This window comes from Rhamphochromis sp. 'chilingali' (genome assembly GCF_963969265.1).
Source record: "Rhamphochromis sp. 'chilingali' genome assembly, chromosome: 10".
Lineage (NCBI taxonomy): Eukaryota > Metazoa > Chordata > Actinopteri > Cichliformes > Cichlidae > Rhamphochromis > Rhamphochromis sp. 'chilingali'.
In genome coordinates this window covers 36,181,758-36,203,603 of record NC_137937.1, presented here as the reverse complement: position 1 = coordinate 36,203,603, position 21,846 = coordinate 36,181,758, and the positions used below count along the sequence as shown (strand labels likewise).

Genomic DNA, 21,846 nt, shown 5'->3' with positions numbered 1-21,846 from the left:
ATGTCAACAAAAGACTGAAATATTCAAACAGCGTCAGGGGATTGTTGTGGACTGGTGCTATATAGATGAATATTAAAGGTAAGGATTGGGAGGTAACACAACGCAGCACCTGCTTCAATACCGAGACCAATGCTAGGATAACATAGTGCAAAACAATTAATTAGTGAATACAGACAAAATCTGAAAAATGAACCAACCACAGCTTTGGAAATCATGTGGAGCCCTCTTCGATGCATCATAAACAAACAAGGACCAGCTCACTCTCTCTGTGTTTTTAAGGGAAGGGTTTTGTTTTTGTTTTCTTTTATATGTAAGAACTAATTAGGCAGCTCATTCTTTTGTCTTTAAAGCCATAACACATAAAAAAGAAAGAAAAAGAAATGTGACATGATATTTGGATGCAAACTATGTGATGTTTAGAATCTCCTTATGCCAGTATCATTTCCTAAATGTTGCAGCAATAAACAAAGATAGTAGAAATTAAAAACATGTTTTGAAAACCATTTTAAAAAGTATTATATGAAAGTTTGATCTTATTTGACCTTGTAGATGAGGTCAGAGGTCCAAAGTAACGTGATATTTCAGATCCCAGACATCATTCCCGATATGTTGTCAATACAAACAATGGCAGTAAGAAACATAGTTTTAAGTGGCTTTATAGCACCCTCAGATCGATCTACTGACCTTAAAAGTCTGACATGATATTTTAAATCTTTATACTTTAAAGGCTCTTTGTCAACTTTCCACCGATAAATCTGTAACCATGAATAACTTTTTATTCACTAAACTTTAGTGAATTGTTTATCAGAATGATTTAAAAATGTTTCAAGTTTTGTATTCACAGAAAAAACACACAAAAGCATAATGTGGGCAGAGGTAGAAATAGCTTCATAATGCCAAATTCACAATGAAAACAGTTGTAAAATGTACAGTTGTCTTAGTTTTTGTGTGCATGTGATTCACATCTCTTTCAGTGACGACGTCAGGTCTGCCAATATCATTGCTGATGAGAACGGGGTGGAGTGCCTCGTCATCGACAGAGAGTGAGTATTGAGATTTAAAATAATGCCTAAAAGGTTGTAAAAGACATGCTTTTGTTCACCCGATAATGACTCTGAACAAAGACGCCAGTCTATGATGAAGAACAAAGCTGTACTCTGATACATTTCAGCCGGTGTCAACATTTTCTTTTTCCAGACGTTTTCCCACAAAAATTCATTCGTTATCTCACCGTGTTCGATCGCTATCAGTGATCTGAGTTCAGATTTGGAATCAGCCAACATTCCAGTGGTTCGTTTGCTAATGTGCCGATGTCTTTTTTCTAGGACATTTGATCAGACGGTGGGCACCTTCAATGAGCTGCAGAAGTACCTCCAAGGGTACGTGGCAACACTCGATCGCGACGACAAGAAGAGACATGCCAAGTAGGTGCAGCACCCGATGTTCACGACAGTGAACAAAAATGTTCTGAGCATGGAAAAAGAAATGGGTTGCATTACAGAGAAATGACTACTTATTGCAAAACAAACTGCACATCACTGCAATGTTTAATTATTCTCAGCTTCTGGGTTGATACAATGTCTGCAGGTTGTTAAGTTTTTGTGTTGCAAAGGAGATTCACGTTATAGTTTTTTTCATGCTTAGATTTTTTTTACCTCTTGTTTCAGTTTAGCTGTTTTTACCAAGTTAAAGTAGAAACGTGACACACCATCCTTCTTATCCGGGGTATTTAACGAGTACTGAAAACCTTCTGTTCTTACTGCATCCACATCGAACTTTTCCACTTCTATCAACGACTCTGTGAGCTTTACACATTCATCCCTTTTCAAACACACTTTACGGATAATACAGCGAGGAGAAGACTCGCTCAAAATTCTGATGAAAACATAAGCTGGTGTTCGCCATCTGAGGCACTCGTCTGTTAGCTGTTTTTTCTCTGTTAAAGTTTTCGTTGGCTCACTTGTCAGCAGATGAAATGTTCAGATATTCACTTAAATTGTAATAAATTATGATTTGAAAGATACAGATGTGAAAACTCCACTCACAGATGTACAGTAGTTATGATCTACTGCTTCACTTGCTAAATGTTTAGGTTAAGGTAGACACTCTGTTTTTGTCTGTGTCTTCCATCCAGGTCGTCTGTGTCACGCCACCAAAGTCAGCCTCTGTCTCCTGACGTCATCCAGCTGAAGGAACTGGTTTCCGAATTCTCTTCATCCAGGCCCTTTGATCACCTGGAGGTCATTGCTACCCTTGGGGTCGGCGGGTTTGGACGAGTAGAACTGGTAAGAGCTGACCTTTGGTGAGTTTGAGAATCTTCCAGCATTCAGTTTGTCTGCAGTAACTGAAAAAATGCAATCTGTTGGATTGAGAATGCCTACTGAAGAATATCCTATTTCTTTTTGGGGTTATTATCCATGAGCGCTGCGCAACCGGTTTTGCAGCATTTGGTTGAATCTTTGCAGAGAGTGTAGTCCTACACACTCTTCATCCTGCTGGTTGTATCAGCAGTAACACCATCAATAAACACTAGTAACCTCCACCATGTTCGATGGTTGATGCTCTTCTCCATCCTTTTCTCTTCCCATCATGTTAATCTTGGTTTCATCTTTGCAAAGAATCTTTTTTTCAGAATTGTGCAGGTTCTTTTAGATGTTTTCTGGCAAAATCTAATCTGACCTTCTTCATATAGAAATTATTATTTTGATAGTGCATCAATTTACTCTACTGAAAGTTCATTAGGACGGTGTTTTCATGGGTAGGAGTAAACTTAATGTTTACATGGGAACCATGCCTGCTGTTTGAGGTCTGTGCTGAGTCACACCCACCCTGTCATGTCCATCTGCAGGTGAAGGTGAAGACTGAGGATGTCACCTTTGCACTCAAGATCATCAAAAAGAAGCACGTGGTGGACAACAGGCAGGAAGAACACATCCACTCAGAGAGGAGGATCCTCGCGGAGGCTCGCTCGCCTTTCGTAGTCAAGTGCGTCCTCTTGCCCAGCCTTGGAACTCATTTCCATTTTTTATCCTACATGATGAATCTCTGCTCCATTAGTCTGGGAACACAATGCTGCGCTTATTAGTTTTTGATGAGATCACCGTCGGGGACCTGAGCAGATTACATCTTCTCAGTGGGGTAGAATAGCAGGGGATATTGAGATGTCTGCTAAGAAAATGTGGTTATTTCTTATGAAATATTGCAACAGGAGCTTTTCTTTGTCTTTTGTGAGATTACGATGATCCGATTTCACCGTATGCAGTGGAACAGACTCTGATATTAAAGCCATTCTTCACCTTCTGTAACGCTCATCCAGCTAACCTCCTCTTCATACACTCTGTGTACCTATTTTATTCCTAATCTGGTTTCAAGACCGACGTCGGGTGATGTAAGACTTAAGGCTACGTACGGTGGCATTGTGGTGGAGTGGTTGACACCCACGCTGCAGTTTTAAGAGCCTTTAAGCTTAATGTTGAATCACGGATGTCGATCTAGGCTCCTATTTACACTAAAATCTGAAAACATTACTTCATATATTAAGCTAGAATTAATTCATTTATGTGATAATTACAGCTCGGGTGAAATTTAATAATTTAGGTGCCCTGCTTCCTGTTTATCATATATTTTGTATTTTTGTTGCTTTTCATGGGTAATCTAGCAGCCCTCTGCTAGACCGTCAATTTTATGTTACAATCTAAACATATACAATGATTTTTGTGCAGTTTTAGCATCATTTATCAAACAGTTTTCAAGATATAATTTTTTGAAAAACGAGCCGTTGACCCACCTGATTTTCCCCACGTTGAAATCAAGGCAGTATCAAGAAAAGTCCAGCACTCCTGCAAAGTCCAACATTTGAGTACCAGAGATGCGTTACTGTAATACTTTAATACTTTTTTCAAGTAATGAGTAAAGTAAGGGATTAGTATTGCAAAAAAAATTAGATTACCGTTACTTTCCCGTAAGCACGCTGCATTACTGCGTTACTAAATCGTGATTTTGTTTGTGAGAGTGTCTCGTGACAATGACGTTAAGCGCGTGCGACCATGCAGAGTTTAAAGCTTGGAAGTACTGACATTACTTTGATTCCGTAAAAAGTGACAAAAACATTAGCGTCCGCTGTTCACTCTGTGTGGGAAGAAAACTTATTTTTGCATAAAGTTAAAACTAATAAAACAAGTTTTCAAAAGAGACTTTTTCATTTGATTCAATTTTACATGATGGATTATGCAGAAAAACAGAATTTGGCTGAAAGGTCTATTGCTTCATTACTTATCCGGGTTGTGTATCATGTTTTCAAAAAGTAACTAAGTAATAAAGTAACTAATTACTTTTGAAAATAAGTAATCAGTAAAGGGATTACTTTTTTTTTGTTACTTTCTTGGAGAAGAGCACTGTTGACCACACACTAAAACAAACAAAAGAAAATTCACATTGTAAATGACAACTACTGATTATTTTGAATGTGATAGTTGAATTTAACAATACTGTTGTAAATATAGCATAAAGAATACTTTAATATAAAATTGTTGCCATTTTCATTCAACTTTCATGGCTGATTGAGCAAATATGACATGTTTAAAAACCAAAATATCAGTGGAGTCAAAATAGAATAAATACTAGATTTTCCAGATGGTATCGAATTATAACTCAGAAAGTGATTTGGTTAAATATGTGCAAATCTTTTAGACCTGAGAGTCTTAGCAGTTGTCTGCCCCTGATGGTTCTTTCACCAGCTGCACGTCTGGTTGTCTTCAGTCTCAAATATTGTCGGGTTCTTTATGAAACTGCGTCAACCACATAAATAAATCAAAGGAATAAAAAGACTAATGCTGATCTCAAATGATGATAAAATGGCATTTGTTGTATTTAAAGCTAAACTTGTTTGTGTTTCATTTTCTCCAGACTGTATCGCACATTCAAGGATAACAAATATGTGTACATGCTGCTGGAGGCCTGTCTGGGTGGAGAGGTCTGGAGTCTGCTCAGGGACAGGTAGGAGATGCCAACCATTGTCTGGAGCCACTGTCACAAAAGCTGCAAAAGGTTTTAATAGGATGTTTGGGTTTTGGTCTTCAGGGGCAGCTTTGATGAATCTGCTGCTAAATTCTGCATTGGCTGTGTCACGGAGGCTTTCGAGTACCTCCACCGGAAAGGTGTCCTCTACAGAGACCTGAAGCCTGAGAACCTCATTCTGGATTCTGAAGGATACATCAAACTGGTGAGATTAGTTCCAGAAAGTAAACGCATTTTGTCTCAGAACCATGAAAGAACAACACTTGTCAGCATGTTCCTCCCGCTTTGATGACCAGTGCATTTCTTATAGTTTGGAGTCATCAGGCTTAATCAAAATGTGTGTTTCCAGACTCCAGGATGCAACCGTTTTGGTCTTAACTCATTCACTGCCAGCCATTGGCAGTGAATGAGTTAAACCCATTGACTCATTCACTGCAATTGACGGCTATAGACGTCAATTGCAGTGAATGAGTTAATTGCGACCAAAAAAGTCTGTCAGGCACAACTAAACATTTCCTTTGGTCACACCTGTGTGTGCGCCTGACATTTGGCAGGTCTGTGAGCGTTTTGCTTTGTTTTTTTCTCCACCCACGTTCTGCGTCATCCATTTAAATGCTGTGCAAATTGATGCAGCTAATTCCTCTGCTCTGCGGGTGCTGTGAGCTCTACCGTGCCCTGATCTGTGACTCACAGGTGCTTTTAGGGTTTGTGGCTTGAGTCACAAGTTTAGTGTTCTGCCGAGTATGTCATGTATTAGTGACATATGGTGAATTATTCACTAATATAAGAATGGGAGCATGGTAGCACAAGGGTTAGCAAGAAGGTCCTGGGTTCGACTTCTGGCCACTGTCTTAATAACGTGCACCAGTGCATGCAGTATGAAGTATAGTTTAAATAGTTTGGTAGTAAGCAATTAAAAGGGCTACTAAAAGAAAGGGGGAGCACTGTAACTACAGTTTTAGTGGTTACTGGCACATTTACTGAAAGCAAATCAAACTTTGACAGCGTCACAACATTATAGCTTCATTACACATGAACATCACGTCTGCTGACCCAGCAGGGCAGTGAACAAATGCTATGACAAGCTAGTTATGGATACAGTAAGTAGGATGGATAAGAAAACAATGAATTAGGGAGAAATTCATGTCACATAACACATTTTTTGTTGATTGGTTTCTTTTTCATGTGTCTGATAAAACTGCTTAGACGTTAGGATGTTTTATGGCATCTAAGCAGACATAAGCAGCACAGTGGTTTCTTAAAGAGTAAGGCTTTTAATGTAGGCAGGTATTTTTGTGGAAAAGCCTTAAAGGCTCCCCAGAGGACTTTTAAAAGTTTCAACATTACTGTATACTTGTATGCTGACAGGCTGACAGTAAACATCTCTTTAAAGACTAAACTCTCCTTTTCCAGGTCGACTTTGGCTTTGCCAAGAAGATCAGATGTGGCCAGAAGACTTGGACCTTCTGTGGCACTCCAGAGTATGTGGCACCAGAGATCATCCTCAACAAAGGCCACAACTTCAGTGTGGATTTTTGGTCTTTGGGCATCCTGGCGTTTGAGCTTCTTACCGGCAGGTTAGAGCACGCGTTCTTCTGTGATTCCAATCTGCAGCAAGATCATCCTTTCACTCATCCACTTCACTCTGCCCACTGACCTGCAGTCATTTTTACACAAAGTACTGCTAAAAGCTTGCTGAATATCTGCCGATTTTTTCTTCACTCCACAGTCCTCCGTTCTCAGGAATTGACCAGATGATGACGTACACTTTCATCTTGAGAGGCATTGAGAAGATGGACTTCCCGAAGAAGATAACAAAGAGACCGGAGGACCTCATACGCAAGCTATGCAGGTACACACTCACATGCGCAGGCCGACATACCTGAAGCTTAAGTAGACACAAAATTCTCGATTCAGATTTTCAGGACAGAGTCTGATGATGGCTGATGTGCTCAGTATACCTGACACCCAGGTACATTAAACAGTTTTCTTCAAGCTCTGAACAACAGAGCAGGAAAACATAACCCAACCATCTTGGAACTAGCACAGTAATTTGGTGAAGAGTTAATTTCCTGACTTTGATCTGTTTTATAGGCGGAACCCCTCAGAGCGACTGGGTAATCTCAAAAATGGAATAACTGATATTAAGAAGCACAGGTAAGTAGGAACTGACTCATTTGTTGTGGATCTCAGCGGGAAGATTAGTTCCACAAATTAGCACTGATTGAACATTATGGATGAAGGCTCGTGGTTCATAGCCTTTACAATTAGATAATCACTGAACAGTGTGCAAGAGCAGTCGGATGCAAACATCGTCAAGGCTTATCAAATGATTGAACTTGCCACTTGCCTTTTTCCTTTACAAAGACAGCATGAGGCTACCGCATTACAGGAAACAATATATACTCATAATGCAGGGATTGATATGTTGTTCTTAAACGTGATGCTGACCTAGTTCTCATTTTCCATACTGAGCCAGGAATAGAAGTCAAAGTCCAAGTAAAATGTACAGAAAGAGTTCTTGATCCAGAACAAGTGACATTTAACAACCACTCGAATCACTGTTCAAACTTTAAATTGGGACGTTTCCTACTTTGCGTTTGTTCTGACAGAGTCAAACTCATATATGTAAATGTGAGAAGATAAATACACTTACAGATGTGTGTTTTCTCTAATGTATCTGAAGGTGGTTTAATGGCTTCAACTGGGAGGGGCTGAAGGCAAGGACGTTACCATCGCCACTGAAAAGAGAAGTAAGCTGTGATCAAACTTGTAACTTGTAGTTCCACGTCATGACTGAAGCGTGATTAAACTTTCAGAACAAAATATCTGTTTGCTGTTTAAAGTGTGCAGGAGACCTGTAGGCATATTAGCCGGCTGAAACAATGATCGCGGGACTTTTTAAAAGTCAAGCGTCCCGACGTCACTTCGGCTGTCTCCGTCTCTCCTTTTGTTGTCTGAGCTGCACTTCAGTGTGAAGGCCGGGACAAAAGATAAAAGCAGCTACAGCAGACAGGATGAGGCAGCTCCCAGAGCAATTTGTCAGATTCACCACTTCATTTACACCAGCACCGCTGCCAATCTTTAGTTCACTTCTAGCTCTTTCTTCCAGCCTCCTCCTGTCTCTGTAAAATCTCTCAGGAACTTTGATGGAGTTCAGATTTATTTTTCATCCAGTTTCCATTTGTTCTGCTTTTCTTAATCTAGCAAGTGCTGATTGCTTGATTTCCCCAAAAATCTTACTGTAGTTGCTTATCTGACTTTAGCCAGTCAGTGTAGAGCCCGAGGAGCTTTCTTCCAGCACAGAAATACCTGTCCCACAGCAGGCATTTCTTCCTTCTTACCCTTACGTGTGTGTTATGAACGCACACCCAATGTCTTATAGCTCCTGTTGTGGAAAAATGGGCTTAATAAGGATAAAGGAGGTAACTGTCAGGTGAATTCTCAGCAAGACGTGGCCATCATGCTTTCTGCCTCCTGCACACTTTATACTGTTCCACATTGGAAAAGGAAACCAGTGTCCCCCGCTCATGTGTAGTGATTTATCACGAGGGGTCACCACAGCAAGTAGCTCCACATTTGATTTAAGTTTTATTCCAGCTGCCCTTCCTGACACAACCCCAAAGGGAATTTGTATTAACCTTAAAAATGCCATGTTGAATTTTGTTGCCCCATCAGTTGTTACTATTTGATTTCAGACCAACTCAATGCTTTGCTAACCATCTCTCTCTCCTCTTCCTTCCTTTGCTCCATAGCTTACAGGACCAACAGATCACAGTTACTTCGACAGCTACCCTCCAGATGATGACAGTCCTCCTGATGAGCTGTCTGGTTGGGACATGGACTTCTGAGGGCTTCTCCTCCATCTTTCCAACATTTTCCTTCCACTGCACACATTAACAACTAAAATCTAACAGCAAAAGTGGACTTACAGGTGACTTTACATCACCTCAGCCATGGTTTAGCAGCTTTATGATTGTCACAGATTGACAGATAATTGAAAATGGGATATTACCAAAAGGTAAACCCGTATTGCTCCTGCATCTTCATACAACATGTGCACATTTGAATGGAAGCCTTCAAAGGTGTAAAGGTTTACTGCTTGACTTTTCTTTTACTCTCTGTTTCACACTATTTTTGACAAAGATGTCGAGAAAAATCGAAGCGATTCAGAACAGTTTTAAGCTGCTCCAACAGCCGTGTCAGCGTTCAACATTCGAACAAAACTGGATGTGAAATGCAAAAGCTTTTACCTCAGAGCAGTCGGGCCACCACCAAGACATTTGCCAGAAGCAGATTAAGAACATTACCAGAAAGGATTTTATTAATGCCAACAAAACAGAAGGTTCTGGTTAATGGTGCTCAGTGTCACATTAATTAGCATGAAGCTGCCTAGCTTGACATACAGGATTAATGTATTAATCGTTAACCCAGACAAAACTTCAGATGTAGCCCCGTTATGCAACAAAAAAGAAAGATTTCTAATATTTGTGTTGAATCACATTAAGTCAGGTAAGTTAACACTCCTTAGCTGGCTAATGTTAGTGGGCTAAGAGGACACTCAGGGCTACTGTGGCTGCACAGAATCAACTAGCTCAATTTGTGGTATTACTGTGGAATATAACAGGTTCTCATAGTTAGAATAAGTAAGGTTAGCATCACAGTAGGATAAAATTCTTTCTATACCTTCTATATGACGTACACTCATCAGCAACTGGGAGTCACAAGCCATATTATCAGTTCAACACCTCGTGCAGCCGCAGACACTCGGTAACAAAAATGCCACACAAACGGCTTCATCGGCTCACTGCAGAGTTAAACAGCTCGTTATGAAGCCGTCAGCCTGGAACCGGGTATTGGGATACACTAGGAGTCCATAATAACGCTATTATAAACATTAATGAGCTTCTCTATAATCTGCTGCTGATATGTGCTGCACCAGGGTGGTGTGCTGGATAAACACCTCCACCCCATATTCAATTAAAATGTTTATTTTTATTTATATAGGCCCAGTTCACAACAGTTGTCATCTCAAGACTCATTACATTATAAGCTAAAGACCCTACAGTATTACGGAGAGAACCTCAAAGATCACATGAGGTAGAGAAGCAGAACCAGCCTCAGGGAGGGGCAGGAAACTAACCAAAACTACAGGAGAGTTGATCCCATGCAATAGGGCGATATAAACACATGGGAAGTGATAACAGCCAGCACTGTGACTGGGAATAAACTCCTCCATGTAACTGTCCCCTTGTGGAAGTTTGAGCCCCTCTGTAAAGCACAGTAACCCTGTGAGTTATTTTAGAGCTGGTGAAAGAGAACGTGCACTTTAACCAATCCTGAACGTGCACTGTTTTCTTAAAAACATCTCCCAGTGGCAATGTGGGCATTTCAGGGTAGCTTTCCAGTTGGTAATACCCACAAAAAACAGTAAAAACAAAATTTATTGTGCTAACATCACATTAGAGTAACTACAGACATGCAGAAATTACAGAAATGATTCACTGCCGTGTTTGTAGTTTTTGATTTCCTGAAGTTATTGGGTACAGCTCAAGCTTTTTTAAGTTTGCCCTCAGGCACAGTACATTTTATGGATGGTCCAGAAACACTCGGATGGTGTCATCGAGCTTCATAACCGATTGCTTTGGAGGGACCAAGAGTTTATTCAGCTCAGCATTCTTTGCCATACGTCATACTATTCTTATTTTCAATTCCCTAATTGCTCTTTTACTTCAGAAACATCGATGCGGCCTTTATTTCTAACAGCTAAAGGGAATTTGAGGAGATGACACTGCATTGAAAACCAACACACGCTGGATATGAACCCCAACAGAAACATCCATGAAGCATCTGTAGCTCCTTGTGCCAACTGTGTTATCCTCACAGCCTCTTCACTTTTGTCACAGATGACAAACAAAGACAGGAACACCTTCTCTCCACTTGAATCATAAAGTGTGAGCGTCTCGCGGTGGGCTTCCTGAGCCGGAGACACGTTTGAGCCGTTGATGATGTGAGGAGGAACAGCAGAGGCCGAAGTGAGCAGAATATGTTTAGGGTTTACTGTGAGGTGATTCTGAGGAACCTGGGGTTTAAATTGGTGTGTTTTCCATTTTAAACATTTGAGGTACCACGTCTCTGTGTATATACTCAATGATATAAAGCACAAGCATCCGAAATACACAGTTTATACAATCTAACCTACTTGCTCCTTTATATAAACCTTAAAAAAAAAAACGGGTGAGTGAATTTGTAAATATCATGTATATTGTAAATGTGTCCTCTGATTGGTGAATGTATGTGTGAGTTTGGAGGAGCAGTGCTGTTTCAGGACAGAGTTTTTTAACTGCATTTACACAATCCCTTCAAACAGATCGGTTTAACATTTGAACTTTTTCATTTTATTAGTAAAGTGGCATTAACTCCAATTTCCTTTGGGCTGATCTGGAGGTTCTAGTCCACAGCAGATATTTCCTTTTCCTTTCAACAGCCCTAAAGAGGTCTTACCTGTGGTTGGATCACACTCAGAGATGTGGGCCGTCCTACAGTGGCCCACTTGTTGCTGCAATGGAAAACCGGAGGTGGATTTAGACGTTGAATTCACAAATTCTACTGTCATTACTGCAGAGGCAGATCTGATGGTAAAAGCAGAGGCATTTTGGTTAATGGCAGTCAGCGGAGCTCTCTCTGACAAATGAAGCTAGTGGTCTGTGCGTGAGAGTGGAAGTTGTTGGTTTATTTAAATGACTCATGATGTCTTGCATTGTAATCAGAAGATTCTCATCACAAAAAATGGAAATGTATCATGAGTGAAAGTGCAGTTTTATGAAGGTAAATATGATGCAAAATTCACGGGCCTGTAAGATAAAATGTAGAAAACATTTTAAGTTTTGTTTTCACTTTTAAAAATGTTTCACACTCTTGTGTTACATCTACAAGCTCTCACACGTTGCTACATGTTTACCTTAGTACAGTTTAGGCCAGCAAGCCCACGGGGTGTGATCATAAAGTTATGAGAACGGATCAATAAAAGTTTGATCCATTCTCACCTTGTTGTGCAACTTTGGACCATTTTCAGCGTGGCTGCTATTCTCTCAGAGGAAGTCCCATTATGTAATTGTACCTCTGGTATGTGCTGGATTTATTCCACTGCGTCAAAATGGTGATTCCTCAACCCTTCAGTGGGTGTGCTTCAACCTTTTAGAAAAGCAAATCTGTCGAGTGTACTTTGCACTCAAACTGGACAGCTAAAAACCTGCTAAGCTGTACCTGCAGACCCAGCTCTCATCAGCCGTGACAGTGCGAGATACAAAATCTGGGTCAGCTGGAAGCAGAAGTCTGAGGTTGGTGAGAAATCGCAGCACGGACAGTGAAATTTGTCAGAACTGGACATCCGGGGAGGGATCTAAAAATAGCAGCCACGCTGGAAGATGACTGAGAAGATGACCTTATGCGATTGGCCAAATATAAATCAGGCAAAGCTTTTGAATTTTATGAATATGTTCGAAAGTTCTTAATCAAATGTTATAGTGTAATAACAGATATGTGGGGAGGCAGCTAAATAGCTGACTTTAACACTTTAAAGTGGTTGAAGACAAAGTGATTGAACTTAACTGGATTGCTAATCAGCACACATAATGTGCTACACTGTATCTATACCTGCCTTTGTCTGACGCGATCCTGAAAAAATATATATACACTGTATATGAACAAAAAGTAAATAATCTAATAAAAAGGGAGCACACAAACATCCCTGTACATACAGATATACCTTTGAATTTTGGTACTTGTACCTCAGAAACAGATTTTGTGTTATTTTCAGGAGGTACAGAGGGAGAAAATACATGAACTTTAAGTATTTTTCTTTGTTTTAAAATGGGATACAGCATTTCATAACCAAAGGTTGACAAAAATTAAATACAATAAAAGTCTTGATAGATTTTGTTCTTGCATACTTTTATTCATTTCTTTGAATGCTTTGGAAGGAGGGTCCGAGCTCAGAGGAGGGAGACCTTTAAACAGTTCACCACACTTTTAGTCAGTAGTGACAAATGTCCATCGCAGATATAAAGACCATCGACATTTCTGAGCTTCGGCCCCCCCTTTCCCAGACCACACCTTTACAAGATATGCAACATAGAGAAAATAAATAGATGCATGTTAAAGGCCTTTTCCATATACAAATATATTTTATGAAGCTTATTGTACAGGCATTTCTTTGTTTAACCTACAGCACAACATTTACACGAGAAGATGAAACAGTGAAGTAAAGGTCGATGCGCTGCGCTGTAGATGACTGCGCCGATTCATACTCGGAAAGTTGAGTCACAAATGCAGAAAAAGCAAGGATCCAAAAAGTGACGCGTCAGCAGTCGTCACATCTGCAAAGTTGTACTGGCACCAACGGAGGAAGCCACTTCATTCTATAACATGCATTTCTAAAAATCGTGTCGGCACAAAACGAGGAAGCACAAACTGTAAAACGTGTCAGTACAAAATATAGAAAGTTACACAATCTGCCCTCGGGTATTGACACAAAATAAATGTCTCTGGATTATCAAAATGGTTTGAAATACATTTGAGAATAAATTCCACAAAAGAATACGCGCTATGTTCACTCTGGAGCCTATTTTGTACCATAAGAAAAATACTCAGCTGCTTGCTTTGACTTGAGCTTCACGATGAATCAACTCGAACTTTTTGTGAAGCAGAAATCCACCCATTCAAAAAGGCACTTCTATCTCAAAGACGCATCATTGTAGTAGAGTGAGCTATATACAAAGGCAATGTACAAGTGTATAGAAAAAAAAAAAACGCTGCTATAATTACGTCTACTTGCTCTGAATAAATATTTGGTTTTATGAACTGTGACAATAACGCACAACTCAAGGCAAGGTTACGACATGTTAACTGCTCCTCCAGGTGTGCCTGTTGTTTGTAGCTGATCTGACTCGAATAACACACCCTCTAATGATTTATGTAAAACCCACTCTGTAGAATAATACATAGTAATAATAATGACGGTCATATTGCTCAAAACGTGAATAACAGAAAGGACATAATAATGCACAGCTTGTTTTTGCTTCATCTCATTTTTTCTACTGCCACCACTGTACCCAGCTGATGCTAGTAGCTTGCACCAAGTACCACTTTTCTGTTTTTCCTGAAGCTGAAAAACAGCACAAAGGTGAAACTGAAATCCAAGTAAAAGTCAGAGTAGCGGTACCTTTCAATATCCTATACCTTCAAGAAGTTTTTTGGGGGGGGAAACAGGTAAAAAAGAAAAACTTGCATATGTATTTTTTCCTGTGAGAATAAAATTTTGGGAGGAGAGTATTTAAATGAATCATAAAAACTTAATTTGCTAAGTTTGGTAGCAGGCAGTTTACTGCAAATTGTGCTCAATTTAACACTGAAAAAAGTTCATTTTGACCTGATAGTTGGAGTGTTCATTTATTTTAAGCCATCTACCAATTTGTACGAATGAATGGCTTAAAGCTGTCAGCCCGTCCTAAAGCTCTTCCCCCCAAATGCCTACAGTGCAGCCCGACATGTTTCTGGTCCTCAGTAATACTGGTGTTTTCATGAAACGGATCAGAACGTAACTGAGTTTGAAGCGGAGCTTCGCAGAGAAGAAAAACGTCCCAGCAGAAGTTGCACCCCTGCAAAAATCCATCTTCTGCTGGGTTTTAAAGGCAGCCAAATTACTTTTTCAGAAATTTTATCCACCTCCACCTCCGAGACCTCACGCAACACTTTCCATCAGTTTCTAACAGAAGAGTATGTCAAAAACATATTTCTCCTTCAGCTGCCTCTCACTGAGCATTAATTTTTGCAGTTCTGGCCTCATGCTAACAAGTTAATCTGGCCTCACCTACGAGGTTTACTCATGAAGCTTTTTCATTTTCTTGGAGAAGCAAAACATGCCTCAGAATGTCCCTGTTAATGAGGAGACCATATGAATGTAGCTTACTCTTCCACCTATAATAAACTCTAAAAAAAATGTTGGTTCTGTACAACAACAGAGTTAAACATAAATATGTAAAGCAACCTAAAAGTCTACGTCACAATTCTGGCTTTGGAATCTAATATAACCCTTTATAGCAGCCAAGCCAAAAAATGATACAATAAATTCTCGTATGGTGAATAACACAGTGATAGTACAGACATAAATACTTACACATAGTAACAAAAACCATGCAAATGCGAGCAGAGGTGGCCTGGAGGTGACAACTTCAAGCTGTGAAGGAGAGAAAGATGAGTACAACCACCTCGCCCTTCCACGGGCACCAGCTGAAATGAAGATCTTTTTGGTTTTTCCTGAAAAGTGAATATTTTCCTTCAGTTTTTGTCTCTTTTATGCCTCAGCTGGTGTTTGTATGCCTTGATAGTGGGTTTATGATCGCATCCACCCTGCCGTCGCCCAACTGATAACTGAGCAGCGATGATAAATACGTTTAAAATACAACTTTTACTAGGATAACTCACGTGATCCATTTCTTCCCACTGACAGTCACATCGTCACCTGGAACAACAGGCGGTGCTCTCCTCCAGTGCAAAAGGGAAGTTGTATTCACTTGATATTTGTATCTGAGTGAGTGTATGACTGCAGGAACAGGAGAAGAGACCGTCTTTATGGCTGTATGTGGGTTTTTTTGTTTGTTTGTTTTTTACTTCTCTTTATGACACGAGGTGTGTGCGATGAGGCCTGGGAGGAAAAAGAAACTATCTACAGGCGCAGGAATCTACTGTCATGTTGGGGTAGACTTTCAGCACCACATTCTTGTCCTCGTCAAAGAAAAGGATGCTGAGGGAAGACATTTTCTCGGGGACACAGCACGGCTCGGGGATGCCTGGGATGACGCCCACCGCCCGCACTATGCTCTGGATGGTGGCGTGGTTAGATGGCTTCAGAGCCTTAAAAAAAAGAGCAAATAAATGTCATTTTAAAGTAAAAGTTAAACAGTTATGAACTTTTGATGAGCCAACAGGACATGTTTCTAACAAGCTGGGCCTTGTTTTCCAGAGTCACAGAAACCCAGAGTGATAGCAAATATTCACACGTACATTTATTTTTCCTTCTACCGAACATATTTGAAAGCAGAAAAAAGACATTCAAAACGTCCCCAAATGTATAACCAATTCAACAATATCAAACTTTACTTGTTGCTGAAGTTCTGCACATGTAGTTTTCCTATTTGCCATTTAAGATCATATATAATCTTATTTGTCAAGGGCATAGCAATATTATTCAGTGCAACTAGCATGCAGCATTGGCCGAAGGGTCTGTGGGTCTGAATTTAAGTTCTACACGCCCAGCAGTTCACCTGCACAGCTGCTTCATTCTCAACAGGAACTAGTAAGCGATAGAAGTCTTCCCACACCACTCCACAGGAAAAAAAAGTGCACCCTTTTAATCATGGCTATTTAGAAGCTTCTAAAACTTCAACCTGACAAACGAGACAACGTTTTCTGCACAGGCTGAGCAGAAAAGCTGCAGGAGAGGGAGGCGGCTGCCTTAAAAGCCCTAGGCTCTACTTCTGGGACTAATTACCTCCGACTACAAAGACCTGTGACTCCGACTTAATGAATTAAGTGGATGTAGCTCGTGCATTCCGGCCATGTTTAAAATACCTGCGTGGTTATCTTATCACCGGTGCCACGAGCTAAAAGGGAAGTTGATGTTTAACATCAGGCAGATGTTTTTTGTGTCTCTCACTTATTTCCATCTTCTGTGTAAAGGCTTAACGTTATCCTCTGTAGATACTTCATTCAAGATACTTGTTGGTTTGTTTTAGGTAATAACATTTTTATTGAATTTTGATGAGGAGGTCAACCAGCTGTTTATGAGGACGCCGGTTTTCTTACTAAGCATGTTAGATGACATCTGTAGCTTCACTATTACTGCAGGTTTAATATAGTAGGACTGCTTGGGCTAAATCTAGATTTACATCTGATGTGCATCTTTAAAGACAAAGATACAATCTGAAGATAAAAGCATGAAGAACTATCTGCACAACTACTGTAACTACTTTAACCCTGCTGTTGAAGATCAAAGCCAATGACATAAGGCTTGCCACTGTTGCCTGTTATATAAAACAGAAAGATAGCAGGGACCCCTGAGGTTGATTTTCCCCATGTTAAATTAATGCAAAGCAGTAAAGAGACTGCTATCTGAATGTAGCCCGTCCTATTTACATAATGTATACCATACTGCAAAAAAAAAAAAAAAAGTTAAAGACTAATGTCTGCAGTCTTTAGTTACAGAGCCAAACAATTCTTACAGGGGTCGCCAAGCCAAGCCAATAATGTACACTGCTGGTATAGAAACTGATGGCTCTAACTTTCAACTATTCTTATCATTTGCTTATGCAGACATGACTGTCATTTAGGACTGCGTCATAAGGAATCATTAATAATCACCATGTAAAGAAATGGTTTTCAAAAAAGTTACTCTGGAAAAACAGAAGCTACTGGATTTAACTTTAGCTTAAAAGTATGGGGACGACCACCTAATGGGCTTCACTATTGTCAGGCAGCCAGAGCGGAGGCCATAAGGATTTCTGCAAGTACGGAGATGGTTAAATGTTCTTTCCTTCCACAAATTCTGCTTGGATAGACAAATTATTTGCTTTTCATTATAGCAACTAAATAGACATCATCCTTTCAGAACCATTAGTAAATTCACTCTGAGACTTGCAAATGATAAAGTTGTAAAGATGGGCTGCTGGTGCTAGCATTGCTAACGTTAACCTCACACAGCACATGAATCTAGGGCAAAATACCACGCGTATTTCTGCAGTATTTAAAATATGATAAGATTGCAGTGAGAGTGGTTTCTAGTGGCTCTTAAATATTAGAAAATTGCCAGTTGTTTAAATGAGAGAAAAATAGCCCAGGTGACCAACACTTAAACATTCAAAACTGAGACAGTATAACGGATGAGGTTAAGCATTAGCCACATATTTATTGTAGCTATGTTAAAGAGACATTTGTTAATCCCATTCTTTTCATAATGAAAATAGATTTTAAATCTGTGAACTGTAGAGACAGGAAGTTCAGTTAATTAGCAGTCTGGCTAGCAGTGCAGCCTAGCATTGGCCGATACTGAATGACACCCGGCTTCCATGGTTACGTGTCAGTGACTCTGACACAAAATGTATAACTACAAATTTTTTAAATATCTATATACTGCAGAACTATGTTGCTTTGCTAAGCTATCACAATTTTCCATTACAGACAGAAATAAATGTGCTATCGCTGTTTTTTGTACTTACGTAGCAGTTGGTCTGATTTGTTTTCTCCAATTTAATCAGCTAGCAGATTATTCACCATCTTTAATGGCCATACTTTATTGCCTCGGACCACCCTTTGGTTCTTTGCCCATGTAGAGGATATAAAGAGTTCTGCTCCTGCAGATCACCTGTAAGTTGCCTAAACTGCTTTCATAAAACTTTTATCTGCACTATTAATATCAAAACCGAACAAAAACTAAATTTAACAAAAAAACCCATTGGTTTTTGGTTTATTTATAATCTTCAGTTGTGAAAAAACAAAAACAGGTTCCCAGATGTATTGTCTAGAGAGTATTGAATTAGTGCTACCATTTTAGGCTGTGATCACTTTAAAAAGAAAAAATTCCATCTTTAACCAGCTCTCACAAGTGACCCATCTATAATGACGAAGTCTACCAAAGATCAGCTTTCCCTCTTCATATAGCTAATTGGTAGAAATACTATAATTGCCACCGTACTGAGCTTTACCTTCTCTAACCCACTAATTTTTTGCTTTGGCACCTTTAGTACTGTCTAAAAGCACTATAGTGTGGCGCTACCGGGCTTTGAATCTCACCTTTGGCATGGGGAACTGGCAGGACCCTGAGCAATAATAGGCATCAAACGACTTGGGCGATATAATCCATTCGCTCCATCCAATGTCGGCAAAGTCAACTTTCAGGTATCTCCGAGCGCAGTTCCTGGGCTCGTTCCACTGCTTCTTTCGCGCCTTTTTAATCGTCTGCTCATCAAACTGTAGCAAGGGCATCTTATGCCGCTGATTCTTGCGTGTCTTTTTACGCGGCCGGCGTGCCTGTTTGTTTTCAAATGGTTCGTAGGGAGTTGTCTCGTCCCAGCCGGTCGTCTCATATGGGTACTCGGGACCAGGAAGTTCATTATTTTGCAAAGGTAGGAGAACATTCACTGAGCGCCTGTGTCTGGGCTGCGGCTGTCCTTCGGTGTCGTTTTGCTCTTGTAGTCCCACTTTATGGAAGCCGTGTGAAATGGAGCCCTCACCTCTCACTGAGTGGGGCCTCTGGAGAGTAGCTACCACACTTTCAGGCTCTGAAATGGCAGAGTCATTGGCATAGACCAGGATGTAGGGTGAGCGGTCTGACAGGAGCTTCTTCCACGGCTGGGAACCTTGTGAAGCCACTTCAATCCCAATAAGCAGCTCGTCGTGGTGTTTGGCCTGGTTGACCACACGAGTTATGTCCTTCCACTGCCAAGATATGAAGTCCCTGTAGAGGGTGGACACATTGATCCGAAAATGTCCAAGAGTCCTCATCTTGTTATCCACAGATGCAAAGCTCCAGATGACCATGTGGATGTGGCTGTGCCTCCTGGGACCATGGCGAGCGCAGCTTTTGGACCTGGAGCAGCCCTGGGTGCTGTTCTGAAGGTCTCCAATGTAATAATGAAGAGTAGCTGACAGGATGTCTTCTGATTTGGTGAGGGAGGTGAGGTTGAAAATCTGCAGCTGTTTCTTGTTTATAGTACCTGTGCATATAATGAGTAATATCATGAACAGAGTGCAACACGGTTCACATCATTTCAAAACTGACCATGGCCTTTCCTAAACTTTACTGCTAGTAATAATAATTTATATGTTTGTATTTCCTCTTTTTAGTCCAGCGTTTTCATCATCGGGCTTATGTTGTGCACTTTTTTTGCTCAGGTCATGAAACAGTTGTTCACCCTAATGCAATAGAATTATTTTGGGATTTTAAAAAACGTATTAAAAAAATCATTAATTACAAAATATTTTTAAAGATCGGCAGGACACAGGACAATTCACCCAAGCTTTAACAGGCTTTCATTTTGAGGATTGCTTCAATCAAAAAGAAAATTGTCACAGTAAAAAGGAAAAACAGACCAGTACTTTAGAAGGTTTCTTTAACATTTTAAACATGTCATTGCTTGCAACAGCATAGCAGAAACTCCCACATATCTCCACTGCTTTGGGATAAAAGCAGAAATTTCAAGCAAAAACCAAAAACTCCTGCATGGCCAAATTCTTCTGAGGATCAATCGTGAAATATGTTTGTGATTTGGGTGAACCTGCCCTTTAATGCTATACCATACAGCAGCCGGGCGACAGGAGGCAGTGTAATCTAACAAAGTTTAACCCTAAGTGGCAACTGGTCGCCCCATGGTCCGAGTGATAATAACACAGCGAAGTGTAAACACTTGAGGGTTTATTGGATTAAAGTTACTATAAATGAACCTGAAGAAGAGGGGAAAAAAAGCTCCAGCTGAAAGGACATTAGCGCTCGCTGCAGTGGAAACTCAAACGCTGCTACAGCTCAGGCAGTCTGGGCAGCTGCCAGATGCTGGCTCGAGAGAAAATTTATCAAGACTATCTGACAGTAAAATCTGAAGGTGTGAACAGTTGTGCGGCCAAGCTATGTTAAATTGCATGCCACCATCTGATGCGAATCTTTTACTCTTACTGGCAAAAGGAATGCGTAACAGGTTGTTCACATTTCCATTACTGGATCAACAGGTGTATTTCTTTTTCAGCTCCGCACACATGAACGGCATCGGTCTTAACGAATTTTACATTATGTTCTATAAAATAAGACTTACTCAATATTATAGATGTTCTTTCTACTTTAAGTTTTTCATCTATAGATGGAAAAAATGTGCCGATTTGCATTTTTACTATGCAGGTGATTCAAGCTGATTGAGGCAAAATGGAAACATATAACATCAAAAAGGCATGCCGGTCACTGACTTCTATGCTGGTAGAAGTCGGTGTTCTTAATATACATAAAACATTTGATACGTACCCCAATGCGCTTTGAAACTACGAACAGTGTTGCCGTCCTTGAAGGGAAATCCAGCGCTGTTGTACTTCGCGTAAAGCATCTGCATGTGCTCCGTCATCGTATCCTGTAAAAGCGCATCCCGGTCTTCTTTTGTCGCGTATTTTTTATCCACCGAATGCGTAAAATCCACCTTTAGTCTCTCGGGGATATTGTCCGTTTTCAGCATCGCGCACAATCCAACGCACAAATAACTCCATCCGTAAAGCAGCACGATCACAAATCGAGAGTAGAGTGCCATGTTCGAGGCAAAGGAAACGTAGCAAACGAAAAAATAACAGCTGTGGAAAAACTAACACGTTTCCGAAAGTGGCCCCTATCTCCAGAAACACATACCATCACCTGAGTCCTCTGCAAGAAAATGACACCATCACCTTTGACACCGGTCACAACAAGAGAGGAAGATGCGTTATCCAAGTTGTCTCTACTTTTGATAAGTTGCAGGTCTAAATGTGTTTGAGTCAGTAAATTAAGTCAGTAAAAAGATAAAAATAATAATGATAAAAAGGTTCCGGCGCGCAGGATGAGGTGTGAGAAAGCAGAAGGAGAAAAACTGCGCCTCTCCGACTCTAAGCTGATTTCAGGTCCAGCAGTCAACCGTCCCTCAGTCTCAGCTTTCATTGAAGGTAAAGCATGTTGTGCTTGGTATTATAGGGCTTGTGGGACCAGCTGGGTATTCCTCTCTCCTTTCTCTCACACACACACACACACTGCGCACACACACGTACACA

General features: G+C 40.4%; 2 protein-coding genes across 2 annotated transcripts in view; one reads left to right on the top strand and one right to left on the bottom strand.

Annotated features, from left to right (window-relative positions):
- prkg2 (protein kinase cGMP-dependent 2) overlaps positions 1-12,910 on the top strand; it is a 37,727-nt gene extending 24,817 nt beyond the window's left edge. The window contains exons 9-19 of the mRNA XM_080895054.1: positions 975-1,043; positions 1,326-1,424; positions 2,135-2,285; positions 2,849-2,985; positions 4,906-4,995; positions 5,080-5,221; positions 6,430-6,593; positions 6,746-6,868; positions 7,111-7,173; positions 7,703-7,769; positions 8,772-12,910. Coding sequence (XP_080751180.1) covers positions 975-1,043; positions 1,326-1,424; positions 2,135-2,285; positions 2,849-2,985; positions 4,906-4,995; positions 5,080-5,221; positions 6,430-6,593; positions 6,746-6,868; positions 7,111-7,173; positions 7,703-7,769; positions 8,772-8,867 — 1,201 coding nt within the window. The 3' untranslated portion in view covers positions 8,868-12,910. The remainder of the gene's footprint in view (positions 1-974; positions 1,044-1,325; positions 1,425-2,134; positions 2,286-2,848; positions 2,986-4,905; positions 4,996-5,079; positions 5,222-6,429; positions 6,594-6,745; positions 6,869-7,110; positions 7,174-7,702; positions 7,770-8,771) is intronic.
- A 38-nt stretch (positions 12,911-12,948) lies between these two features.
- Positions 12,949-21,828, bottom strand: bmp3 (bone morphogenetic protein 3). The gene is made up of 3 exons (XM_080895055.1): positions 21,080-21,828; positions 18,865-19,787; positions 12,949-15,930 (listed from the first exon to the last, which is right to left on the bottom strand). The coding sequence occupies exons 1-3, from the start codon at positions 21,354-21,356 to the stop codon at positions 15,739-15,741; spliced, it is 1,392 nt and encodes a 463-aa protein (XP_080751181.1). The 5' UTR covers positions 21,357-21,828; the 3' UTR covers positions 12,949-15,738.
- Positions 21,829-21,846: the final 18 nt, after the last annotated feature.

What these genes read in the sequence shown, in the direction of transcription:
- bmp3 (XM_080895055.1), bottom strand. Translation starts at nt 21,356, where the DNA reads ATGGCACTCTACTCTCGATTTGTGATCGTGCTGCTTTACGGATGGAGT. An exon ending in TAGTTTCAAAGCGCATTGGG is followed by an intron (nt 19,788 to 21,079) that starts GTACGTATCAAA and finishes TTATATGCACAG; the next exon opens with GTACTATAAACAAGAAACAG. An exon ending in GCCAGTTCCCCATGCCAAAG is followed by an intron (nt 15,931 to 18,864) that starts GTGAGATTCAAA and finishes CTTTTTTTTAAG; the next exon opens with GCTCTGAAGCCATCTAACCA.